Source organism: Lolium perenne, chromosome 6 (genome assembly GCF_019359855.2).
Source record: "Lolium perenne isolate Kyuss_39 chromosome 6, Kyuss_2.0, whole genome shotgun sequence".
Taxonomy (NCBI): Eukaryota; Viridiplantae; Streptophyta; class Magnoliopsida; order Poales; family Poaceae; genus Lolium; species Lolium perenne.
In genome coordinates, this window is record NC_067249.2 from 192,455,460 (window position 1) to 192,477,489 (window position 22,030).

The window sequence follows — 22,030 nt, forward strand, 5'->3', positions numbered from 1 at the left end:
TACTAACTTATTTTGTACATCAAACTGAAACTGCAATACATAACTTATACACCACCAGCGTCTATTGGTAGAAATATTCTTTGATTTTACTCTTTTCGCGCCTTTGGCTGAAGAACAGTGTCAATAATGTTGCTTAATGCAAAAAAAGTAGTATTTCAGCGCTGATTGTCGGTCCTATGTAGGTAGCATCTTACTTGTACTACTATACAGAGTAGTATGCTTCTGCTCACAGTATCTCTCTGGAGACAAAGAATTATATTCATGCACATCCTCTCGGATCATCAGTTGAACCCCAAAATATTCGCCTAAGACCTTGATATGTGAAATGATGAAAATCAGTCAAGAAGGTAAATCTACTATATTTTGACAAAACGGAGGCACTCCAAAAATCTAGAAACAATGTGAAACCCCTTTCATGGTATAGCTTCTCATGCCTGCATCAATTGAAGAGACAACAACCCGTTGACAAAACACAATTCATGCCCGTAAAAGCGGAAGTTAATCACAATACCAATAAAAAGGAAACCTCACATTCTTAATAAATTATATTTTGCCCAAATCCCCTGTGATCAGCAACTATCTCTTCAGAACCAAAAGCGGATGACTGAATCAACATAAGCTTGATTAGCCCTAAACCACCACTATTAATTGTTTTCAAACGCTAGGTATTAACAATGAGATAGAAAATTTACCCAAAGATATATGGAACACATAATATCGCCTTTTTCTTGCGAGCAAGAAAACTGAATTATAATATGTAGACCTGAACAGAAATCTGAAGCATGAAGTTGCTTGCAACATTTAAACAATCTCTAAATAACAGTAAGAGATTGTAAATTCATCCAGGTCTAGGTATAATACCAGAACTTCCCCGTTTCCCCTGTAACTTCAATAATACCTCTGATTTCCTCAGGAGTAACATTGGTAATCCTGTTGATATCCCTAGAATGGAGTACATATGGAAATGTTCAGAATCAATAAAACCTGTTTCACCTATAACTTCAATAATGCCTCTCATTTCCTCAGGAGTAACATTGGTAATCCCGTTAGTACCTTTAGAATGGAGTACATATGCAAATGTTCAGAATCAATAAAACAGAGCCTGGAATTAACGAACTATCTTACAAATAAAAGACTTCCTATATTTTGCAAGTCTAAGATATGATACAACTCTATTTCATTGGAATTTTTTTACAGCAGCTTCTTCTTATTATTCTAAAAAAAAATAGCAGCTTCTACTCTGAGTCATCCAGAAGATCAGAAGGTAAGCAAGGAATAGAAGGAACATAGGATAAAACTAAGCGAAGAACAAACAGCACACTTGAATGCTTGATAACACAGTGCTGCTCAAACTCACACAAGAGTTTTACACTTAACCTTGCAAAGTTACAGGGTATATTTCAGAGGGGGCATGATATTCCGAAAGCAAACTCACACAAGAGTTTTACACTTAACCTTGCAAAGTTACAGGGTATATTTCAGAGGAGGCATGATATTCCGAAAGCAAAAGTCCGTGTTGCAAGAATTTTTGAAATGCTTCTCAGGAAAGCTGGTAGAAAAGGAAAGAAAAGAAAGCTGGCAAAAGGGTGCGCCAAGTATCGTTCCACTACACCTATATTTCTCGAGTTGTTACATATATCATCAGCACGTTCAAAACCTTGCAAAGAGCAACCGACTGCCCCAATATCGCTGAAGGGAGGGTGAATCTTCACATCAAACGGCCAGCATACTGTGCTCTAGGATATTTCTGCTGCAGCTGGGGCCACTGCACAAAAAACTGGTCCGCTAACCGTAGCTTGTACAACAGTAAACCACTTAAGGAAAGCTTCTTCACCCTTGCAATACTTTCGATATAGAAAATGGAGGACCATCCCAAACCAAGCACCTGCAAGAATAGATCAAACCAGGACTCAAAAAAAGTGATTGCGTTGACTTAGAACTTGCAACAAATGCGAGTGTGCAAGTCTAATAGTGCATCAATCATTAATCTTCTATTGAGCTACTATAGAACCCAGGGCGTGAGGCTAACCTTCAGAAGGAAAGCTGAGGCACATAGAGGAATGCATGTCCCAGGACCATTGCAGAATATCTGCAGGGACATTACAAGTGATTAGCACAACTGTGCTCATGCAGCATAATGGGTGCTAATAAGTTCAAAGAGTTCGCACCACTTGTGGTCTGATTCTTGTTACTATCCACATAGCATGCAGAACAGCAAGCAATGTTGTTGCAATGGAAGTAACGTAAGATTGGCCTACTTCACGGCTACGATATATCTGTGTGAACTGACCGTTCTCGATGATCTTCTCTCCCCCGCCCTGAAAATAATACCATTCGAGTCAGACTAGAAGTTGGAACTACTGCGAAATTCTACCATATGATAATTTGATGTAGTAAGATATTTGACCTGCGCCGGAATCAGTGACCACTCGTAGACCTGGGCCTTTGGAAGGCTCATGTTGTCAGTAAGTGCAGCCACATAGTACCTGGGCGTAAACCTATCCTTCTGAAGCTCAGATATAATATTCATCATTTCTGCAGTATGCCCTCCTGCAAAAGAAACACGAAAATTAAAAGGTGGACGTAATGTGACATTCTCTTGTCAGGAGTTATGATTGCATAGTACAACCTGATGTTTTCCAATAGTGTGGAAGGGCAATTCAGCAAATACCAACACTATTGCTTAATACACTTGTGAGTACACAATATACAAAATATGATCAAATGTACAAAACTGAACAGAACAACATATGCACTCATAATAGAGGTGACACCGACGTACATCTGATTATTCCTACCAGATTAAAGTAAAAAAGATTGTATTTACACTAGAACCAGACATAAACATGTGCGAGTCATATAGGGTCAGAAACATGTAATGAAATGCATCCCAAGGTGAGACGTTGTGAGTTGTGACACGCTGGTACCATCACATTGGCAACATTAGGATTACGAGTCGACGAGTCGAGCCGAGTCATCAGGGTACTGACTCATGTCTAGACTACTGCTCGACTAGTCGACATGTACTTCAGCAGTAGCTAGTTCATATATGGCAACCAGATAGGAATAGAACCAGCCGAGGCAGGGTGTCCTATGTGACGCGGCGGATGGTCAGTGGATGGCGGCTGCGGCCTGGTCCTAGGTGAGGCAGCTCGTTCTGGAGCAAACCTGGAAATAGCTAGTGTTCGATCCACTCAAATACCACAACTAATCTAGATTAGTCCATGACTAATCGCTCGACCACTCGACTCTACGAACTAGTCGAGTCGAACAAGCTAGTCGACAATCAAGTTAAGACTCATAGACTAGTCGAGCGACTAGTCTAGACTAGTCGTTAGACTCATAATACTCCAACAATGCCATCATTTGCAGGTGGAGTTATATTTAGGTTGTAATATAACAAATTTCAGATACATGAAAACGAAAGCGGCAATGTAAAGCCTATGAAGAACATAAACTGGTGCTTAAGAATAAGTGACCTCCTAATTCTGTCAGGGAGCAGTTGACAGCAAATTGGACGCTGTGTTTAATCAGAGTTCCACAAGGAGCACCAACATTTCCAGATGTCTAGACAGACACCATAGTTAAGCCAGCAGCAGCCTCCGGTATTACTACTTCGCTTGCTCTGGGTATGATGGTTTGCTCTTTCTGTGAATGGATAATATTCTGAAATTCTTATAGCTAAAAGCTTTTAGACATGTGGGCCTAAAATCTCATTTGAATTAACAGAACTGGTTGCCAGGTAGTTAGTTATGAAGCGAGATATACCATTTGGCAATAAGAAAATTCTATACTACTACTAAACATTTGATGCCAAAATTAGTTCCAACAAGCAGTAAATCCCCAACACAATTTTACAAATGTAATCATTTGTTCGACTCATAATAACATTTTGTCCTACGTTTAAGAGAATAATTACAGATTATGATTAATCCAGAGATGGAGTAACGCGTAGAGCCGAAACCTGATGTTGTCTGCTAGTATTATGTTTGTTCTCTGTTTTTATTTGATGGACAAGGCGCACTCACCAGACCCGAGGACGATGAGACACCGCAGTCCAGCAGCGTGAGGCTTCGGCGGCAGGCCGCTGCGCCAAAGCACGTAAGCCACACGGACGGCGAGTAAGGATACGAGTACTGGAATAGCACAGCACACGGCCGCAAAGGCGTCGAGCCCCATCCCCGTTGAAGCGGCGGAACAGGCTTTGGGATCTGGACGGTGCCCGATCAACACTGCCCACGAGGTGGTGGCGGGGAGGACGCTGGCTCGCCGGCAGCTGCGCGTCCCACCCGAACAGGAGAGGGAGCTACGACTGCGGTGTGCCGCCGAGTGGTGGTGGGGTGTGGGGAGTCGCCGCTGGCGGCTTTGACCAAGGAAGCAAGGGCGGGGGTGAGAGCGGCGGCGCGGCGGAGTTAGATCCGGAGAGGATGGCGAGGAGTGTTCCGGGCAGCAGTCAGGTGGGGGAAGAGGTGGCCAGCGGCGGCGGCGGACGGCTGCAGTTGACGGTTCAGATCCACCGGCGTGCTGCTGCGCGACCAATCTCTTTCTCATCTCTTTTCTCACTGCGTATGAGTTCTGACAGCTTGGCCCAACCTATTAGACTGACGTGGACGCTGAGTCGGACGACAAATTGACACGTTTCTAGGGCATCTCCAACGGGGTGACGCAAACCGAGCTCAGCGACATCCGCCCGGGCCAAAAATACGTCTGGTACCACCTCCAACGGGGCGACGCATAGTGACCGGACCGTCCGCGGCGGGGTCAACCTCCCAAATATGCGCGAGGTTTGCGTCTCCGCGGACGCGCGGTCGCGGAAAGTGTCCGCGTTCAGTGCATCCGGGACCGGTCGGCAGTGACTAGGAACTATTGATTGGCCAAAAAGACAATCTTTATAGAGATGGTTAGTCGAGTTAACATAAAACTACAACGGCCTTACCTACTCGCCATCGCGAGGCCTACCAGGGCATGGGTTACTCGCAGTCGCGCGTCCTACTACTGGCCGTCGGAGGGACCATCGCCGTCGTCGAAGCGGGAGCGCTTCACGCCGTCCGCGCGCCGCACGGCGGCGATCGGACGTCTCGTCTTGCCGCCTGCAGCGTTCGAGGGCCTCGGCCAAGGAGGAGTCCCACATGATTCTCCTGGCCATAGAGTTGGCCTCCGCCGCCGCCGTCGTCGCCTGGGCCGCCGCCGCCGCCTCGTTCGCCTGGGCCGGCACCTACAACCCCGCTAGCTGGGCATGGAGTCCCTAGCCACCACCGCCATCGCTTCGTCCCTAGCGGCGATGGCGCCCGCCAGGTCCCGGTTCTCCTGCTCGACCCACGCGGGAGAAGGGCCCCTCCGCTGGAGCGAGTCCAGGTTGGAGCACATGTACCCCCGAGCCATGGTGACCGCATAGTTGTGGGCTTCCTCCTCCGCTGCCCAAGTCTGACGGCGCAGGGCGTCCCCAGCCAGGGTATCGAAGGACGCGAGCAGAACGAACTGGTCGCCGCCGCAGTCGAAGCGGCCGGGTGCGTCGGCGGCGGCAATGTCGTGGATGAACATCTGAACTACCTGATCCCAGCTAAGGTTGTGCTCGGCCATGGATGGATGCTAGGTTTAGCTTGAGGTGTGCCTGGCACCCCCGTAGTTGTCCAGCACAATGTACTCGTCCGGCAACTGCTGGAAGCCGAGTGGGTCGCCATTGAGGATGGCGACGAACTCGAACATCACTTGGTGCTCTTCTTGCAGGTACAGCGATGAATATGACGATGTCGCAGGCGACAACTACCGTGCAACTCTGCCGTGACCACGACGACGACCACGAACTCAGCCTTGGCCTCAGCCTCAGCCTCTACCTCTACCATCCATGACGTCGACTATTGAGATGGTGACGACTAGGGTTGGGGAGAGAGGCGCTAGGATTTGTGTGTGAGGGCCGATGCGAGAGCGCCCCTTTTTATAGGCCGGTGGAAGGCCGGGGAGCGGTTGGTGGCGCTCATTAACATCGGCACAGAGAGATAGGCGCGACGAGACGCTTCGTTGCGCCTATGCGGGAACTGCACAGTCGCTTCGCGTCAGTAACTTCCGTCACGAGGTAGGTGAGGGTTTATGTTAAACTTGAATGTGCCGCTGAGTGTCCCCGTGAACCGGGGACGGACTCGGAGCGCCGGACAGCGTATTGAGCTGCACCGAACGAAAGGAGGTTTTGGGGCACGACTAGGAACAAAATTTCATCCAACGTTCCTCCAATACCTTTGGAGGCCGCTTTGGGAACGGCACGGGGGTGGAGATGCTCTTATATATATTGAGCTAAAGCCCAAGAAAACCGGGCCTTGAAAAGTATACCCATGTACCCACACAGCACCGAAGACCGAATTGGCCGGCCTGAGCCTTGGGAGGGCCTATTCCCCGCTTTAAGCGGGAGCAAGCGTGGCCCCGCTTAAAGGAATCCGAGCTGGGCCAGACCCATTTATTCTGCTGGTGTTCTCTCTTTCTGTTTTCGTGAGTGGCATCATAAGTTGCACAATTGTTCCTGTTTTAAAAATCTCTACAAATTCAAAACGAAACAAAATTGGAAATCTATACCAATTCAAAACGAAAATTCAAAATCGAATAATTTTTAAAATTGAACAATTTTAAAAAATGAACAATTTTTAAAAACGAACGATTTTCAACTTTTAAAAAAGTTCAAATTTGAAAATGTTCAAAATATAAAAAGTTCGAAATTGAAAAATGTTTTAGATTAAAATAGTATTCAAATTAAAAAATAGTTCAAACTCGAAACATGTTCAGATTAAAAAATGTTCAAAATTTAAAACGTTCAAACTTCAAAATTGTTCAAAAATGGAAACTTTCAAATTTTAAAAAGTTCGAACTTAAAAAAGTTCAGAAAAAACTGGTCGGTAAAACCAAGAAAAAGGGAGGAATAACCCAGCAAAACCAGTGAAAAAAAAAACGAGAAAACTGAAGAAAATACCAGGGGAACCCAGCCCGATCCCGCTCTGAGCGGAGCGCGAGATAGCGCCCGCTATGAGCGGCGAATAGGTTTCGCCCTGAGCCTGAGCCTGACCCATCGACGTGCGAGGCAGCATCGAGCGGCGCTTTCCTTCCTCGAAAAGCACGATGCGTGGCAATGGCAAAGCCAGCGCGCGGCAAAAGAATGGGCACACCACAGTCCACAGGCCACCGAGCGGGAAAACGCGAAACGGGAAACCACACGGGCCCACCGTCCCGCCAGCGGCGGCCTCCCCGCCCTCTATTCTATTCCCCCACCCCACCCCACCCGTTCCCCATTTCCCCCACCTACGCCTATCCCGCCGCGTCCGCGTGCGACACATTTTCATTTTCGACGCGCCCGTTTCCCTTTCAAACCTCCCCAAATTTTCCCTCCGCCCCCCAGCAATTCGCCCCAACCCCACCCATTTGATCCCCCGCCACTCCCGATTATTCATTCCCGAACCCAAACCAATCTTCCACCTCAAGGCTCCCCTCCCCCGCCCGCCCGCGCGCGCGCCTCAACCTACCCCCGCCCGCGAAACCCTAGCCGCCGGCGAATGGCGGACGAGGGCGTCGCCGCCAGCCCCAGCCAGCCCTCCCCCGCCCAGGTGAGATCCACTGCTCCCCTCGTCACTTCCGGCGTTCAATTCGGCCCGGGACCTCCAACTCCCGCCCATGGCCGAGTCTCCCACTACCTACCGCCTACAGCGTACGCGGTACGGCCCCATCCTCAGTTCCTGCCGACGCAGGATGCGGTTTGTCTTCGCGCGCGGTTGACTTTCCGTGTGGTGATTCTGCGAGGGGGTTAGCGTCGCGATGTGCCTTTTCCGGTTGGATCGTTGCGGTGGTTGTAACATGAATGAATCCCCATCTCGGTGGGGTGGATGTTGCTCGTGTGCCAGGGAATCCGGACTTGGTTACCCTGCGCTGCCATTTTTTTACTAGCCAGTGATGGTTGTTGCTCCGGTAGACGGTACCAATCGTGGTGGTGATCCGGTCAAATTTGGCTTGACGTGATGACGATCCGGTCAAAATTGGTTTGTGGCGATGGTCTACTTGTCGCTACACGAATTAAAATGTTGACAATTTTGGCCTGCCTTTTTAACCCATTCCAACTGTTGTGCTCTATTTGTGTTAAATATCGCAGTATGTACCCTTTTTTCAGTGTTTATTTTAGCCGGGGCTTTGAACTCCCGGCCATGGGCTAGTCTGGGTGGGGTGGATGTTGCGCGTGTGTAGGGGAATCTGGATTTGACCATTTCGGCACTCTGCTGCCATTTTTACTAGGCGCTGGTAGACCGCAGCAATCCTGATGGTGAAATTGGTTTGACGACGCGATGGTCTACCTGTAGTTACACGAATTAAAATGTTGATAATTTTGACATGCCTCTTAACCCATTCCAACTGTTGTGCTCTAATTGTGGTAAATATCTCAGTATGTACCCTTTCGGTTTTCTAATTTTGACGGGGCTTCGAAGCCTGCCCATGGGCGAGTCTAGTAGTTAGCGCGTGTAGCTTGCGCGCTACGGCTTCATCCTTAGTTGTTGCTGACACAGGATATGGTTCGTTTTTGCGCTCAGCTCACTTTCCGTGTAGTGATTCTGTGAGTGCTTAGCTTTACAAGGTGTTTTTCCAGTTGGATTGTTGCGGTGGTTATAACATGAATCTCCATGTGGGTGGATTGGATGTTGTATCTTATGTGTGTCCGGGAATCTGGAGTTCACCATTTCGGTACTCTGCGCTTCCATTTTTACTAGGCGCCGCTAGACGGCAGCAATCCTAATGGTGAAATTGGTTTGACGCGATGGTCTACCTGTAGTTACACGAATTAATATGGGACAGAGATTTGGTGCACATGGGCACCAGTGATCTCGTTTTTTTAAAAAATTAAAAATAATAGTTTTGAGTTGTAAAAAATTCTGGGAAAAAAATCCGCACATAGTCAATGATGTATCCCACAAACGGGCAAAAAATCAATTTCAAATACTTAATACTTTGAGCTACACAAAAATGACAAAATTGTAGATCCGAGTAGTCATTTTCAAATATTCAAAACATATCAGAATTTGTCATTTTTGTCCAGGTCAAAATAAAAGGAATTTCGGATTGGGATTTTTCATGATTGTGGGATGTATCGATGGCAATCTACAGAATTATTTTCATGATTTTTTATAACTTATAAAAATATTTTAATTTTTTTTTAAATGAGCGAGAGCACTGGAGCTCGTGAGCTAAAAGCACTTTCCGATTAATATGTTGATAATTTTGGCCTGCATTTTAACCAAGCTTCCTGATGTGCTCTATTTGTGGTAAATATAGCAATATATTCAATACTTTTTTTTCTTCAAAGGCAGTTTTGTAGTTTTGTATCATGTAAACACATATGTAACGGTGGTGATTGTTTTGTCAGGTGGGCGTCTCTGGAGAAAATGGGGATGAGGAAATGAAGCCGTGCCAACCATTTTTCTCCATGTGCCAACCGCTTCAGACTGTTGTAAGATACTAAATAGCACTTCATCAGTTTTGTACTCTATCCGTTACCATATACGACTTCCTAATTCTTCATGTTGGTTCTTTGCTTGTGCTTAATAGAGCTATTCAAATTCTTGGGATAGCGTTTGTGCTCCTGCAGCAACGGATGCTCCTCAAACTGTAAGCTAGTAGCTTCTGTCAGTTTGAGATTTAGTGTGAACGTTCAATTCTGAATTTTGGTATCTTGTGGTTCTTATGGTATGCATTTTATCTGGTATAGAGCGGCTTGGATTCACTGGATGATGGAGACACACCAAGTGCACCTCGCGTTACTGATAGCAAGCAGCCCCATTCCGAGGTATGTTCTTTTCCCTTCCAGCCTTAATTCAATAGTTTGATTTTCCAGTTAGTGTCTGTGATGGTGATGCTTGCTAAGTGGTGTTTGTCAATGTGCTGTTTCAGAGCATTTCTGATGAAGTAGACGAATCAAACAAGGACTCTTCACTGCCTTCAACAGATAAGGGACATGATGTGGAGCAGCTTTCACAGGAATCGGACCAATTAATGGTATGAAGTGTGAGCCTTCGCAGTTTCTTTCTGCTGCTATCTCCAGGGAATTATCAGTCTATAGTATTCTGCTCTGTGCTCTCATAGTTCTCCTGTTTCTTTCTACCCTCTGGCTTAGCTCTCAACCCTCCTTGAGGCTTTTACTGATTCATACGACTTAAACCGTTTTTTTGTTACATATAACTTGAAATTTATGGCATTTGCTCAAATCACTTTCTATACGAGTCTTATATTTGAGTTATGTTGTAAATTTAAGTATAATTAAATCCCCTCACCAGAACTTTCTGTAACTAAGCTGCCTACAAGCCTTCTATCTAAAAACTACTTTTGTAATTTCTGTTACTCATTATCTTGAAAGCTTAGATAACAAAACAATACTTATCCTGCAGTCATCTAATGTGAAATTTTAATAATAACGTTATCCTGCATTTAGTTCTATATGATATTCATGCATGGAGTCCTTTTCTTATGTACCAGCTCTCTAATCTTGTCTTTTTTTTGTTGCTATGTTAGAACGACCCAGATCTGCTTGATATGGAAACAGAGCAGCAGCCAGAACCCCTTTGCACAGAGAAACCCAGTTCTGTTGTAAGTTCACCTTGTAGATTCAAGTGCTTTTGGGGCACATATGCGTGCTTGTTGCTATTCAGAATAAGCAATTATTTTTTTCTCAGGTGTTCTCTAATTTTTTGTTGGTACTAATGCAGGATCACATAGAAAAATGGGAGATGGAAACTAAGCAGCACTCACCGCCCCTTAACAGTAAGCAGTGGAGCTCCAATGTAAGTGTCTTCATACATATTATCTTGCAACATTTTATATCTTGCAAGATTTCATAATAGACCTTTTTCTAACATTGTTTGAGGCATCTTTACTGACCATTTCTGTTTAACAGTGGGGACTTGGACCTTGTGACAAGGAAAATAAGCAATTTTCTATTTCATTCTCTCGCTGCAGGGAACCCCAGTCAGTGGTATGTAATATATCTTTGCTAAATTTGGATATGCTAGTGTCATATGTTGGTGTTCATTCATTGTTACGTTGTAATACAATATTCCCTTTGTGCAGGGAGCTGGTCTTCGGAATATGGGTAACACATGCTTTCTAAATGCAACTCTCCAGTGCATCACTCATACTGTCCCCCTTTTTAAGAAGCTCCGCTGCACCGACCACTCTACTCCATGCTCATGTATGGACTATTTCTGATATTTACTTTTTGTTGTGTTAAAGTGTCCCAGATCTTTTTTTTTGCTTTGCTTTGAATGATTTGTTCTACTGGTATCATATAGATGATGAAGATGGGTTTTGTTCTTTCTGCGCCCTTAAAGGACATATGGAGGAATCGGTTCGAAGGTCTGGGTCTGTTTTAGTGCCAGCAAGGTTCAAAGATAATTTAAGCAGTATCCTTTGCATTTGGGATTTATGCCCTGTCTATTTAATTTTGTCGCAAATACATGGGGTCAGCATACATAATCATTTCCCTGATTTGGCACCCTGAAATATATATGTTGTCCATTAACTTTATACTAAGCTCATACATTTTGCTATTCAGTGATGTATTGCCATTTTCAGTGACAATGTTTTGAAATTCTGTCGTATTCCTTGACAAGATTTGCCAGAATTATCTTCAGATTTTAGACCAGGGCAACAAGAGGATGCACATGAGTTCCTTCGTTGCTTGCTGGATAATTTGCATAAGTGTACCCTTGATCCCAAATCAAAGGGGAAGCCCTCGTCTTTTGATGAGGAAAGTATTGTCAAGCAGGTTTTTGGAGGTCGACTAAAAAGCCAGGTATATACTTTGCCATTGGCTCATTGCTTACCTGTTCTCTTTGCACTTGTGTTCCAACTAATGCTATTCTGTTCATATAGTTGACATGCCATGATTGTGGTCACCGCTCGGAGACATTTGAGCCCTTCCTTGATCTCAGCTTGGAGATTGATCAGGTCGATGACCTTGTTGCTGCGTTGGAATCTTTTACCAAGGTGGAGCAAGTTGGTGATGCTGAGAACAAGCTCACCTGTGAAAGTTGTAAAGTTCAAGTTTGCAAGGATAAGCGGCTTGTGCTTGATAAAGCACCTGATGTTGTTGCATTTCAACTCAAGCGCTTCACCACACTTGATAATTCCATTGAGAAGATTGACAAACATGTGGCATACCCATCAGAACTTGATCTGGAGCCATTCCACAGTAATCCAGACAAGGAGGTCAGTTTTTTTGCTCTTCTCTGCTTGTAGGCTTTCCATGAAGACATATTTTGATGTTTTGTCTGTATTTTCACATGCATCAGGACCTAAAATATGATCTTTATGGTGTTGTTGAACATTCCGGCTTACCCAACTATGGCCATTATGTGTGCGCAATTCGTTCTTCACCAAGCAGTTGGCACTTGATGAATGACTCACTTGTAGGTGTCACAAGTCACTTGCCCTTTCTTTTTATGACACAAATATTTTCACCTTGTAATAGTCACACTTGTTGCAGGTTGATTCCATTACTGAAACAAGTGCACTACGTCAGGAAGCATACATTCTCTTCTATGTTAGGCAGGGCAAGTTTCCATGGTTCTCAAGTTTGCTAGAGGAGGCTGCTAGTGGTGCATCTCCTGTGTCAGTTTTGGATAATATAGACTTGGACTGTTCAACATCTGGCAACAGTAGTTCTGGTTATAAGTTTGAGAATGATGAAGCAAGTCAATGCAAGACATCTAGCCTCCCTGAGGAGCCAAGTAAGAGATGTTCAGGCGATGCTTTTAACAGCATTAACAAGAAAGAAGAAATCAGTCCACGGAGAACGTCTCTTCAAGCTGATGTGGTGATGAGGTGTGCCCCTAGTGCTACTGAAATCACCAATCCTGAGAGACCCTCGACTCCACCTCCACGCCCCAAGCGGATGTACTCTGTTAATGACCATGATGTGTTTGCCTTTGAGAACTTAGGTACGCGTTTATTTCCAAGTACAATTGCAACATCTGTTTTATGTTGTGCAAACAGCATTTTAGTACAGTACCTGGTGTGTCCACAATTTATAATCTGGCTATAATAGTATCTGTTTAAAAATTTAATGATGGGTGAACAAATTGTAGAGAATGTGATTCTAAATGAACATCAGGCAGTTGCATTAGCTAATTAATTTCTGATCTGCTCATTACCTTGCATGCTATTCCTTTTTTACAAATTGCAGAGAATGTGATTCTAAATCGTTAATGAACATCAGACAGTTTCATTAGCTAATTAATTTCTGATCTGCTCATTACCTTGCATGCTATTCCTCTTTTACATTTTATTTTATTTCAAAAAACAAGAAGGTTCATGTTTCTGCATGTCATCATTTCCAGATGAGGACGATACTCCTTTGATGCCAGTGGCTGAACATCAAACAAAGGGGAAGAAACAAAAGGCTGCATCTGCGTCCAAATCTTTGAAGGGTGCTTGTCTGGATCAGAACGCATCACGGTTAATGAGGAGCATGACATCTAAACGAAGAAAAGGTTTTCTGGACTGCATTAACACACAACGCAATGAGCAAGAGTCCCGCAGTGGCCCTCGGAGTGACCCTGTAGGCAAAAGGAAGAGGAAGTTTGACATTCCAGTTCTTCAGTACTAAGTATTTTTCTAGCCTGGTTTTGAGGTCTAAAATCTTTTTGCTGTAAGTAGTTCCCATCCATGTCTTTCTCCAGGACCAACTCAAGATACAATAGAGCTTAAGAGTTTAGGCTGTTATCTATGTTTTTTTTTTTGCTCTTCCTGATTTGGAACACCTGGCCTATATATATATGAATTTTTGTGTCACTGGTTAGGATGCTTAGGAATTCCTGGGAAATTTCACTGAAATTTCCTGGTCAAAGAGAATTCCATTCACTACATCTGGTCCAGTTATATGGGCTGACAGCCCATCTGTACTCACAGTATAAGACACCAGTCATACATGGTTACCTGTATTACAGAAGAGAGAAACAAGAAGTGACATAGAACAGAAGAAGAGAAACATAGGCAAAAATAAGAGAAATATTACTGTCATATAAGTAACCTTGTAGGACTTCAGTAGTCCTATGGTTACCTACATTACTTGAGCAAAAGAACAGCGACATTGAAAGAAATTAACAGATCATGGACTGCAGTCCTATGATTAAAAAATAGTTTTATCGCGCAGCCACATAGATATATTCCTAGTTGAAATTCTGGTATCACTATCTACTGCTACAAAGAAATTGAGAGAGCACTTCTTTCTGTGTAATTGTGACACTCGTTTTAAGAAGAAAAAAGGTTGGATAGAGCTTTTACATTTAATGTATTTGAAGCCAAGGGACAGCTAGATATAGGAGTACATGGTTCTTCTCTAGAGAGCTCATGAGCTCTGTCCCCCCTGCAGCTGTTGTTGCTGCTGCAAGTTGACGAGTTTGTGGTAGGCACCGTTCTTGTTCTCGATCAGGTGCTGGTGATCACCTTGTTCAATGATCTTGCCGTCCTGGATCACTGAGATGACGTCGGCGTTCTTGATGGTCGACAGCCGGTGTGCCACCATCACGGTGGTCCGGTTCTTCATCACCCTGTCCAGTGCCTGTTGCACCACGCGCTCTGACTCCACATCGAGTGCGCTAGTCGCCTCGTCCAGGAGCAGGATGGCAGGGTCCTTGACGATGGCGCGCGCAATGGCGATGCGCTGCTTCTGCCCGCCTGACAACTGCACTCCGCGCTCACCGACCTTTGTCTGGTACCCCTCAGGCAGCGAGCTGATGAAGGTGTGCGCGTTCGCCAGCTTTGCCGCTTCGATAACCTCGGCCTCTGTTGCTCCGTCCTTGCCGTAGAGGATGTTCTCGTAGATTGTCGTCGCGAACAGCGCTGGCTCTTGCTGGACTAGGCCGATGTGCTTCCTTAGAGACTTCAGCCTAAGCTTCTTGATGTCCTTTCCTGCAAAAAAGCCCCATTGCACATTGTTCAGTTGAGCTGCTCGTCTGGGACAGAAACTGCTATGTTTGTGACCTGTAAAATACCATCAATCAAAACTTTTCCGGCAAGAGGGTCGTAGAACCGGAGGATGAGCGAAAGAACAGTGCTCTTGCCAGAGCCGCTCATCCCGACGAGCGCCATGCTCTTGCCAGCCTTCATCAGGAGGTCGAGGCCTTTGAACACGGCCACCTCGGACCTCGAAGGGTACCGGAATTCCACATCCCGTAGTTGGATCATGCCTTCGACTTTCTTGATGTCATCACCGGTATCGATCCGGACTTCAGTCTTTCTGTCAAGGATCTCGAACACCGAAGATGCCATCTGGTTCCCCTTGATGATGTCCGGTGCCATCGCCAGCGTCTCGCCCATTGCCAGCGCTGTCACTATGAGCACCATGAAGGACTTCATGACAGACTTGAAGGTGGCCAACTCCTTGCTCATCAGCTGCGAACCGTACCTGAAATTTCAAACATTTCACAATTTGATCTTGGAGTACAGCAAATTTAGACCAAGTTTGCTGTGTTTCAGCAGTACTTTACCATAATGCCAGCGCGTATGAAGAGAAGAGGAAGAACTGAGAGACTCCATAGAAGACGCCGGCTCCCTGTCCTCGCCGGAAGGACCGCTTCCCTGGCTCCCTGAGCTCATCCTCGTAGAGCTTTATCACCTTATCTTCTGCGCAAAAGGCGGCCACCGTCCGCATGTTGCTCACCGCTTCAGCGGCGAGCATGTTGGCTTTCAGATAGGACTTGCCGAGGTTGCCTCCATATCCTTTCATGAACATTTTCTGTCGGCAACATAGATTAAGCCAGAGAGGAGAGAAGTAGCCACGAATTGGCGATGCCACTGACATATAGCCAAGACAGTTAAAACTGAACAGATGTTTTGTTCACCTCACTGATGTGGCCGCTGACCATGAGGGGATATGTGGCAAGCACCACCAGCGTGATCCTCCAGTTGAGTATGAAGGCGATGATGAGCGACGTGACGATCATGCCGACGTTCTGCAGCAGGATGGTGGAGCGGTCGACGACGATGGTGCGCACTAGCGTGGCGTCGGTCTCGAGTCGCGATGCAAGCATGGCGCTGGTGTTGCTGGTGCTGTCAAACCACCCGATCTCGTTCCGCAGGATCGCCGCAAACATCTTCTCCCGGACACGCAGCGTGAGCCGCTCGCCCATGATGCCAAAGCTGAGGTGCTCGATGGCGTGGAACACAATGGTGAGCACCGCGCCGCAGCAGAAGAGCACGGCGATCTTGCGCACCTCCTTCTTGGTGGTCTCCCACCCCATGTAGTAGGACACGAGCGCCTGAGTGACGCCGAGGGCGAAGAGTGGCATCTGGGCGCCCGCCACGAAGGCGCTGAGGGTGCCTGACAGCCCGAACATCCAGTCAGGCTGCACCATGGAGTACATCTTTTTCATGGAGACGGGCTTCACCTTGTGCCCTTCGTCGTATGCCTCCGTGGCGCCGTACCGGTTGATCGAGTCCTTGTCGGAGCGGAAGCTGGCACCCATGCTTGTTCTTCCTGACAACTCTCTTGAATACTTGAAACTACGCACAGGAAGCACCACTTAAGATCCTCAATTGGCTAATGGAGTCCATTTGACAAGAAAATATTAAGGGATCCCAACTATTGAAAATACCTTAGTGGCCTTGTCATGCTCGTGCTGTCCGAGAAAGACGGCTTGTGCTGAAGCTGAGCAGCCTCCTGCAGCTGGATCAGCGAAGCGTAGGCGCTGAGAGGGTTGGCCATGAGCTGCTCGTGCGTGCCGGTCTCGACAATCCTGCCGCTGTCCACGACGGCGATAGTATCGGCGTTCCTGATTGTGGACAGCCGGTGCGCGATCACCACGGTGGTGCGGCCGACCATGACGCGGTCGAGCGCCTCCTGCACGCTCTTCTCGGACTCGGCGTCCAGCGCGCTGGTGGCCTCGTCCAGGAGCAGTATCGACGGGTTCTTCAGTATCGCCCTGGAGATGGCGATCCGCTGCTTCTGCCCTCCCGAGAGCTGTATCCCGCGCTCGCCAACCTGCGTCTCGTACCGCTCGGGGAGGTTGTTGATGAAGGTGATCGCCTCCGACAGCTTCGCCGCGTGGTTGATGTCGTCCGCCGTGGCGTCGCCCTTGCCGTAGAGTATGTTCTCCCGGATGCTCGTCGCGAACAGCGCCGGCTCCTGGTTGACGAGCCCGATCTGGCCGCGGAGCCACTTGCAATCCAGGCCGCTGATGTCGTGCCCGTCGAGGAGGATCGTGCCGGAGAGTGGCTCGTAGAAGCGCTCGATGAGGGACACCACGGTGCTCTTGCCGGACCCGCTCCCGCCGACGAGGGCCACGATCTTGCCCGCCGGGAAGTCGAGGCTGAACCTGTTGAGGATGACGACGTCCGGGCGGGACGGGTACGCGAAACGGACGTCCCGGAAGGCGATGTTGCCCTGCACCGCCGGCAGCGTGCGACCGGCCTTGGAGCTCCTCGTGTTCATCGTGCTCCTCTCGATCATCTGGAAGATCGGGTACGCCGCCGTCCGTGCCCGCAGGAACGTAGATATGTTTGGCGCCGCCTGCCCAAGCGACCTGCACAATTGCCATCCATCGATCAGCTAGCCGTGGTCGACATTAATTGAAAATGAGCACGAGAAGGGTGCAATTCAGTGTACTGACAGGCCGGCGATGACGACGTTGAGCATGGTGGTGAAGGACTCGCCGCCATTGGAGATGCCCTTGTGGACGACGATGCCGGTGAACCAGACGAGCAGCGCCCAGGAGAGGAAGAGCGTCATGTGCATGGAGCCGAGGCCGAGGCCCTTGGCGAGGCCGCCCCGCTTGCCGTACTTGTACGTCGTCAGCAGCGCCTCCCGGTACGTCCTCACCGCCTTCTCCTCGCCGACGAACGCCTGCACCGTCCGGACATTGCCGATCACCTCCTCGGCTATCTCGCCGGCCTTGACGTAGGACTTGCGGACGCGTGCCATGAGGCCGATGGTGACGTAGGCGTAGGTGCCACCGGCGATGGCGATGAGCGGCACGATGGCGAGGGTGACCAGGCTGATCTGCCACACGCGCGAGAAGCCGATGGCGAACCCGGCAAGGAACCGGCTGATGTAGTGCATGAAGTTGCCCACCTGCAGCGACACAGCATTGTGGTCAACGAAACCGGTCAAAGTATTGCAGCAGCTGACCACTGCCTCAGTAGGCGCGAATGAGGCTGTGCGATTAAGATCTGACGGTTAGCAGATTCCCTGATGCCGGGCTCTTGGAGAACTCGTTTATAAGCCACGTCGCCACGAAGACCACTAGGATTTCCCTCGAATATATTTAAGATATCCAGGGGCAGCACAAATTATAAAGTTTTTGAACCGAGATATTGCAAAAGAGATACTCTACTTCATTTCTTCGAAATCTAACGACAATCTTTTCCCATTCCTTGATTAAGAACTGGTACAACTCGAAGGTGTGTATGAACATTCACACAAAATGTTGGAGCTTCAAAATTGAGTAAGCCACTACAGGTGTCTGTATTGGCAAGTTCCAGAGTAAATTGCATAAGCACAAACTTGTAGAGGTCGTTGTATCAAAACCCCCAACTCTAGGTGCTTTATAACAAAACAACCCGACTATATACAGCCTAATGAGAAGGAAAACCCCAAATCTACATGGGTTAAGCCAATGATGAAACATGACCAGGGTGGAGCCGAATCGTGCTTGTTGATGGTCAATTATGTTGCTTGATTCGGCATGGCAATTTGGTGTCATTTTAATCTTTTTTTGACCGTGTGCCTTCTCAATGTGCTTTTGAAATTGTGGTGGTGCAGAAAGACATAATCTTAAATTCATATTTTTGTTTATACAAAAGTTTGAAGCAACACTGAACCCACACTCCTCTGATAAACAACAATGCATCTCGAAGGATACACAAATACACGTACTCACACAATGTTCATTGATAACTAGACTAATGGAGCTTGAAAAATGGTAAAGCCAATACATTTCTTTGTAATAATGAGTTGTATTATGTTTTTAGGAATTGTAACTGTTACTGTATTCAACTATACGAAAAATAGTACTACAAGACAACTAGACACACCAAAACCAATTGACTTCATCTTGTGAATTAACAATTACCGAAACAATTATTTTATGTACATACAAATTAGAGTCAGAACAAATTGTGGATTATATTGTAGCAATAGGTTGTTAATTAAAATAAGTCTATGATATTCGGCACTTAAGTAAAAGAGACACTATGTGCAGAAATGGACGTTGGCATTTTTTTTCCTGTTTTCATGCAACTTAGTGGAGAAGTTTCCACTGTTTTAGAAATCTTCGAAAAAGACGTACCAGATGTTGGGGGAGGGGTATGCTCGTTTTGTCTTATCTTGATTCCAATATGGAAATTTTCAAATGGAAAACATATATATGAACCTATAGCATTATACTTTTTTCTGGGCTTCTTAAAAAAACTTCAAAAAATAGATGGGAATTAACTTGCACCAAATTCAATACATGTTTCATATTCAGAAAAACATGTTATGATGACCAGCTATGATCCCTAGTTTTTTTGTCATGATTTTTGAACGGAGGCAAACGTTTTCTTTTTTTGAGAATATATATGTGCAGTGTCTGGTAAAAACACTACCACTGTTTTGAATTCAAGCCCATACAAAGGTTGTAAAATCAACCAATCCTCATAATGTTTCTTGAATCGCCCAAAGCCCATACAAAGGTTGTAAAATCAATCAATCCTCATAATGTTTTTGTCAACTGCAACATTGTGAACACAAATCATTGTCCTTAGTCTTTTTGATGGCATGAATTTCACACACAGGCTGGCTACGGTACGAGCGTACTATTATGGGAAAGAGTAGGTGACTGAACTGGTGGACATGTATCACACGAAATTTGTGATAGTGATAGCTAGCTCATGAATCATAAACACCCGCATACTATGTAGGTCGTGCTACCGCATCAGGCTCCTTAATACGCCGCCAGGATGGATCATGGATCGATGGGAATAGTGTGCGTGTGTGTGTGCAGATCCCATGCCTGGTGAGCTCCATCTAAACAGTCGGTGGATCAAGACATTCATTTATTGTGATTTATTATGTGAATCTGGAGAGATGGTCATGCGCGCATCACGGCACATTCATTTCTTTGCAGCGCAGGCAAAAGAAATGCGACGGGCAGAATAAAAAACATGGGTTAAAAAATGGTGAAAATTCAGACTCCCATTTCACCCAACTTTGAAGTTCAGAGGGTTATTATCCGTCTCATTCAGCAACAGTTTTTTGACAGGATCAGAGATGCATATAGGCCTGAATGATTCAATGAACACGCATAGGGATTGGAGCGATCACGCACACCTGACTGGAAATTCAGATCCAGGGAGCGGTAAGATTTGGACAGATGGTACCCGCAAAAGAAAAAGATTTGGACAGATGGGCGACGGATTTCGATGGCGACTGTCCTGTATAATTCAATCTACATGACGGAGCTATAGTACTGGTAGTTCGGTGGATGACCTCGTCCTCCTCCGGCGCCGGCAACGCCTTCAATGCCCTCCACCAACTCCAGTAAGGAGTGGTCTCTCCTCTCGGGTCTTTTCTCCTTTTAGAACGAACGAACGGCCGGTTTGACACGCATGGACGCAACGCCGAGAAAAGGCAAACACGTAGTACGTGGCGAGATCGGTGGAGGAACGCAGGCAGGTACCTTCTCTGAGATGGCGTCCTGGACGACGAGGACGTCGCTGGTGATGGCGTTGATGACCTCGCCGGTGGATGCCTCGGTGTCGAAGACGGCGATGTCCTGGTCCAGCATGGAGCGCAGGTACGCCAGGCGCATCTTGGCCGCCTGCCGCTCCCCGGTGTGCATCCAGCACGCCACCTCTGCGCGCGCGCGACAAAATCAGAACCAGAGGCGAGTAGGAACAACAATGAGATACCACGTCGCACGTCTATGCATTTGTACGCATACGCATCCATCCATGGATCCGGACAAGCAAAGCAACGCTAGCTGGACTGGAGCGCGCGCGCGGGCACGTACGTACCGGTCCATGAGGAGAAGAGTATGACGACTCCGAGGTAGACGAAGTCGAGCGAGTACTTTGCGACGCGGCCGGAGACGGTGGTGGGGAAGAGGGTGGCGAGGCCGATGATGTTGATGAGCTTGCCGAAGAAGATGAAGAAGACGGGCACGGAGGCGCCGTGCGCACAGGCGCCCACCGAGCCCACCGCCATGAGCAGGTAGTCCCACCGGTCCGCGAACGAGAAGAGCTTCAGGAACGGCACCTTCTCCACCTTCTCCTTCTGCTGATCCTTCTTCTTCTTGTGATCCTTCTCGTGGTCGCTGCCCTCAGCCTCGCTCTGGTAGCTCTGGTAGGGGCCCTGGCCGGCGCCGTTCGCCGACGAGCTCATCTCGTTCCCCCGGCCTCCACGGCGATCCAGCTGCGTGGCCGGCCGGCCGGCTACAGACACTGCCTAATCCGTTCTAGCTTGTGTGCTGGAAGAGACTGGGACTGAGAGAGTGTGGAGAAGGTCGGAATCTGCGCTGTGCCTGTGTGCGTGGGAAGGTAGGGCTTTAAAGAGCCGCTTGGACACTCGTTGGAGTATGGTGGTTGTAACTTGCCACCATTTTAGCTGTGGCTGCGTACGTAGGTAGCCGCTGGCCGAGCGCCGAGGAGGCGATCCGCGTGGTGGAGCTGAGCTGGGTCGAGTGGGTTCGGCGGTTAGATGGTGAGGGAGGCGCGAGATTCGTTTAGACTCGATCGCCGACCGTAGGGCCACTGCGCGCGGCAGGGCAAAGCTCTGGTGCAGCGGTGAAGGAGATTTGTCCGCGAGCTGCCGTTGGATTTGACTACACAGTTCTACCCTCCTTTTCAGAGCTTCACAAGCCAAGAGCTCTGCTTCATAGTGCGGTTTGGCTGACGATTCTCTTTGGACGAGGGCAGCAGGACTGCAGGAGCATATATTCTCCGTATTTTTTTCCTGCAATGTACATAGACGACGTGTTAGCAGTGTGCTAGCTGGCCTTGCTATAGCAAGTGTGTTAGACTGTATATATACGTGGGG

The 22,030-nt window shown here is 47.3% G+C and overlaps 3 protein-coding genes across 6 annotated transcripts; 1 reads left to right on the forward strand and 2 right to left on the reverse strand.

Annotated features, from left to right (window-relative positions):
• Positions 1-1,300: 1,300 nt before the first annotated feature.
• LOC127306597 (uncharacterized) lies at positions 1,301-4,557 on the reverse strand. Its single transcript, XM_051337264.2, has 5 exons — positions 4,029-4,557; positions 2,408-2,550; positions 2,169-2,318; positions 2,030-2,089; positions 1,301-1,885 (listed from the first exon to the last, which is right to left on the reverse strand). The coding sequence occupies exons 1-5, from the start codon at positions 4,549-4,551 to the stop codon at positions 1,709-1,711; spliced, it is 1,053 nt and encodes a 350-aa protein (XP_051193224.1). The 5' UTR covers positions 4,552-4,557; the 3' UTR covers positions 1,301-1,708.
• A 2,785-nt stretch (positions 4,558-7,342) lies between these two features.
• On the forward strand, positions 7,343-13,806 carry LOC127306596 (uncharacterized). 4 transcript variants are annotated; one of them, XM_071822820.1, is made up of 16 exons: positions 7,347-7,469; positions 7,502-7,691; positions 9,386-9,469; positions 9,568-9,627; positions 9,728-9,805; positions 9,910-10,014; positions 10,528-10,602; positions 10,722-10,796; positions 10,910-10,987; positions 11,083-11,203; positions 11,304-11,414; positions 11,634-11,806; positions 11,887-12,222; positions 12,306-12,422; positions 12,500-12,953; positions 13,353-13,806. In XM_071822820.1, exons 2-16 carry the CDS (start codon positions 7,533-7,535, stop codon positions 13,619-13,621), a joined length of 2,295 nt encoding a protein of 764 aa, XP_071678921.1. In that variant the 5' UTR covers positions 7,347-7,469; positions 7,502-7,532; the 3' UTR covers positions 13,622-13,806. The 4 variants fall into 4 exon arrangements, with proteins under 4 accessions (XP_051193220.1, XP_051193221.1, XP_071678921.1 ...); XM_071822821.1 differs by having other exon boundaries at positions 7,351-7,469; positions 7,502-7,583; XM_051337260.2 differs by having other exon boundaries at positions 7,343-7,691.
• A 298-nt stretch (positions 13,807-14,104) lies between these two features.
• Positions 14,105-21,650, reverse strand: LOC127306595 (ABC transporter B family member 10). Its single transcript, XM_051337259.2, has 8 exons — positions 21,010-21,650; positions 20,673-20,848; positions 17,625-18,085; positions 16,611-17,537; positions 15,858-16,518; positions 15,504-15,751; positions 15,009-15,421; positions 14,105-14,925 (listed from the first exon to the last, which is right to left on the reverse strand). The coding sequence occupies exons 1-8, from the start codon at positions 21,374-21,376 to the stop codon at positions 14,363-14,365; spliced, it is 3,816 nt and encodes a 1,271-aa protein (XP_051193219.1). The 5' UTR covers positions 21,377-21,650; the 3' UTR covers positions 14,105-14,362.
• Positions 21,651-22,030: the final 380 nt, after the last annotated feature.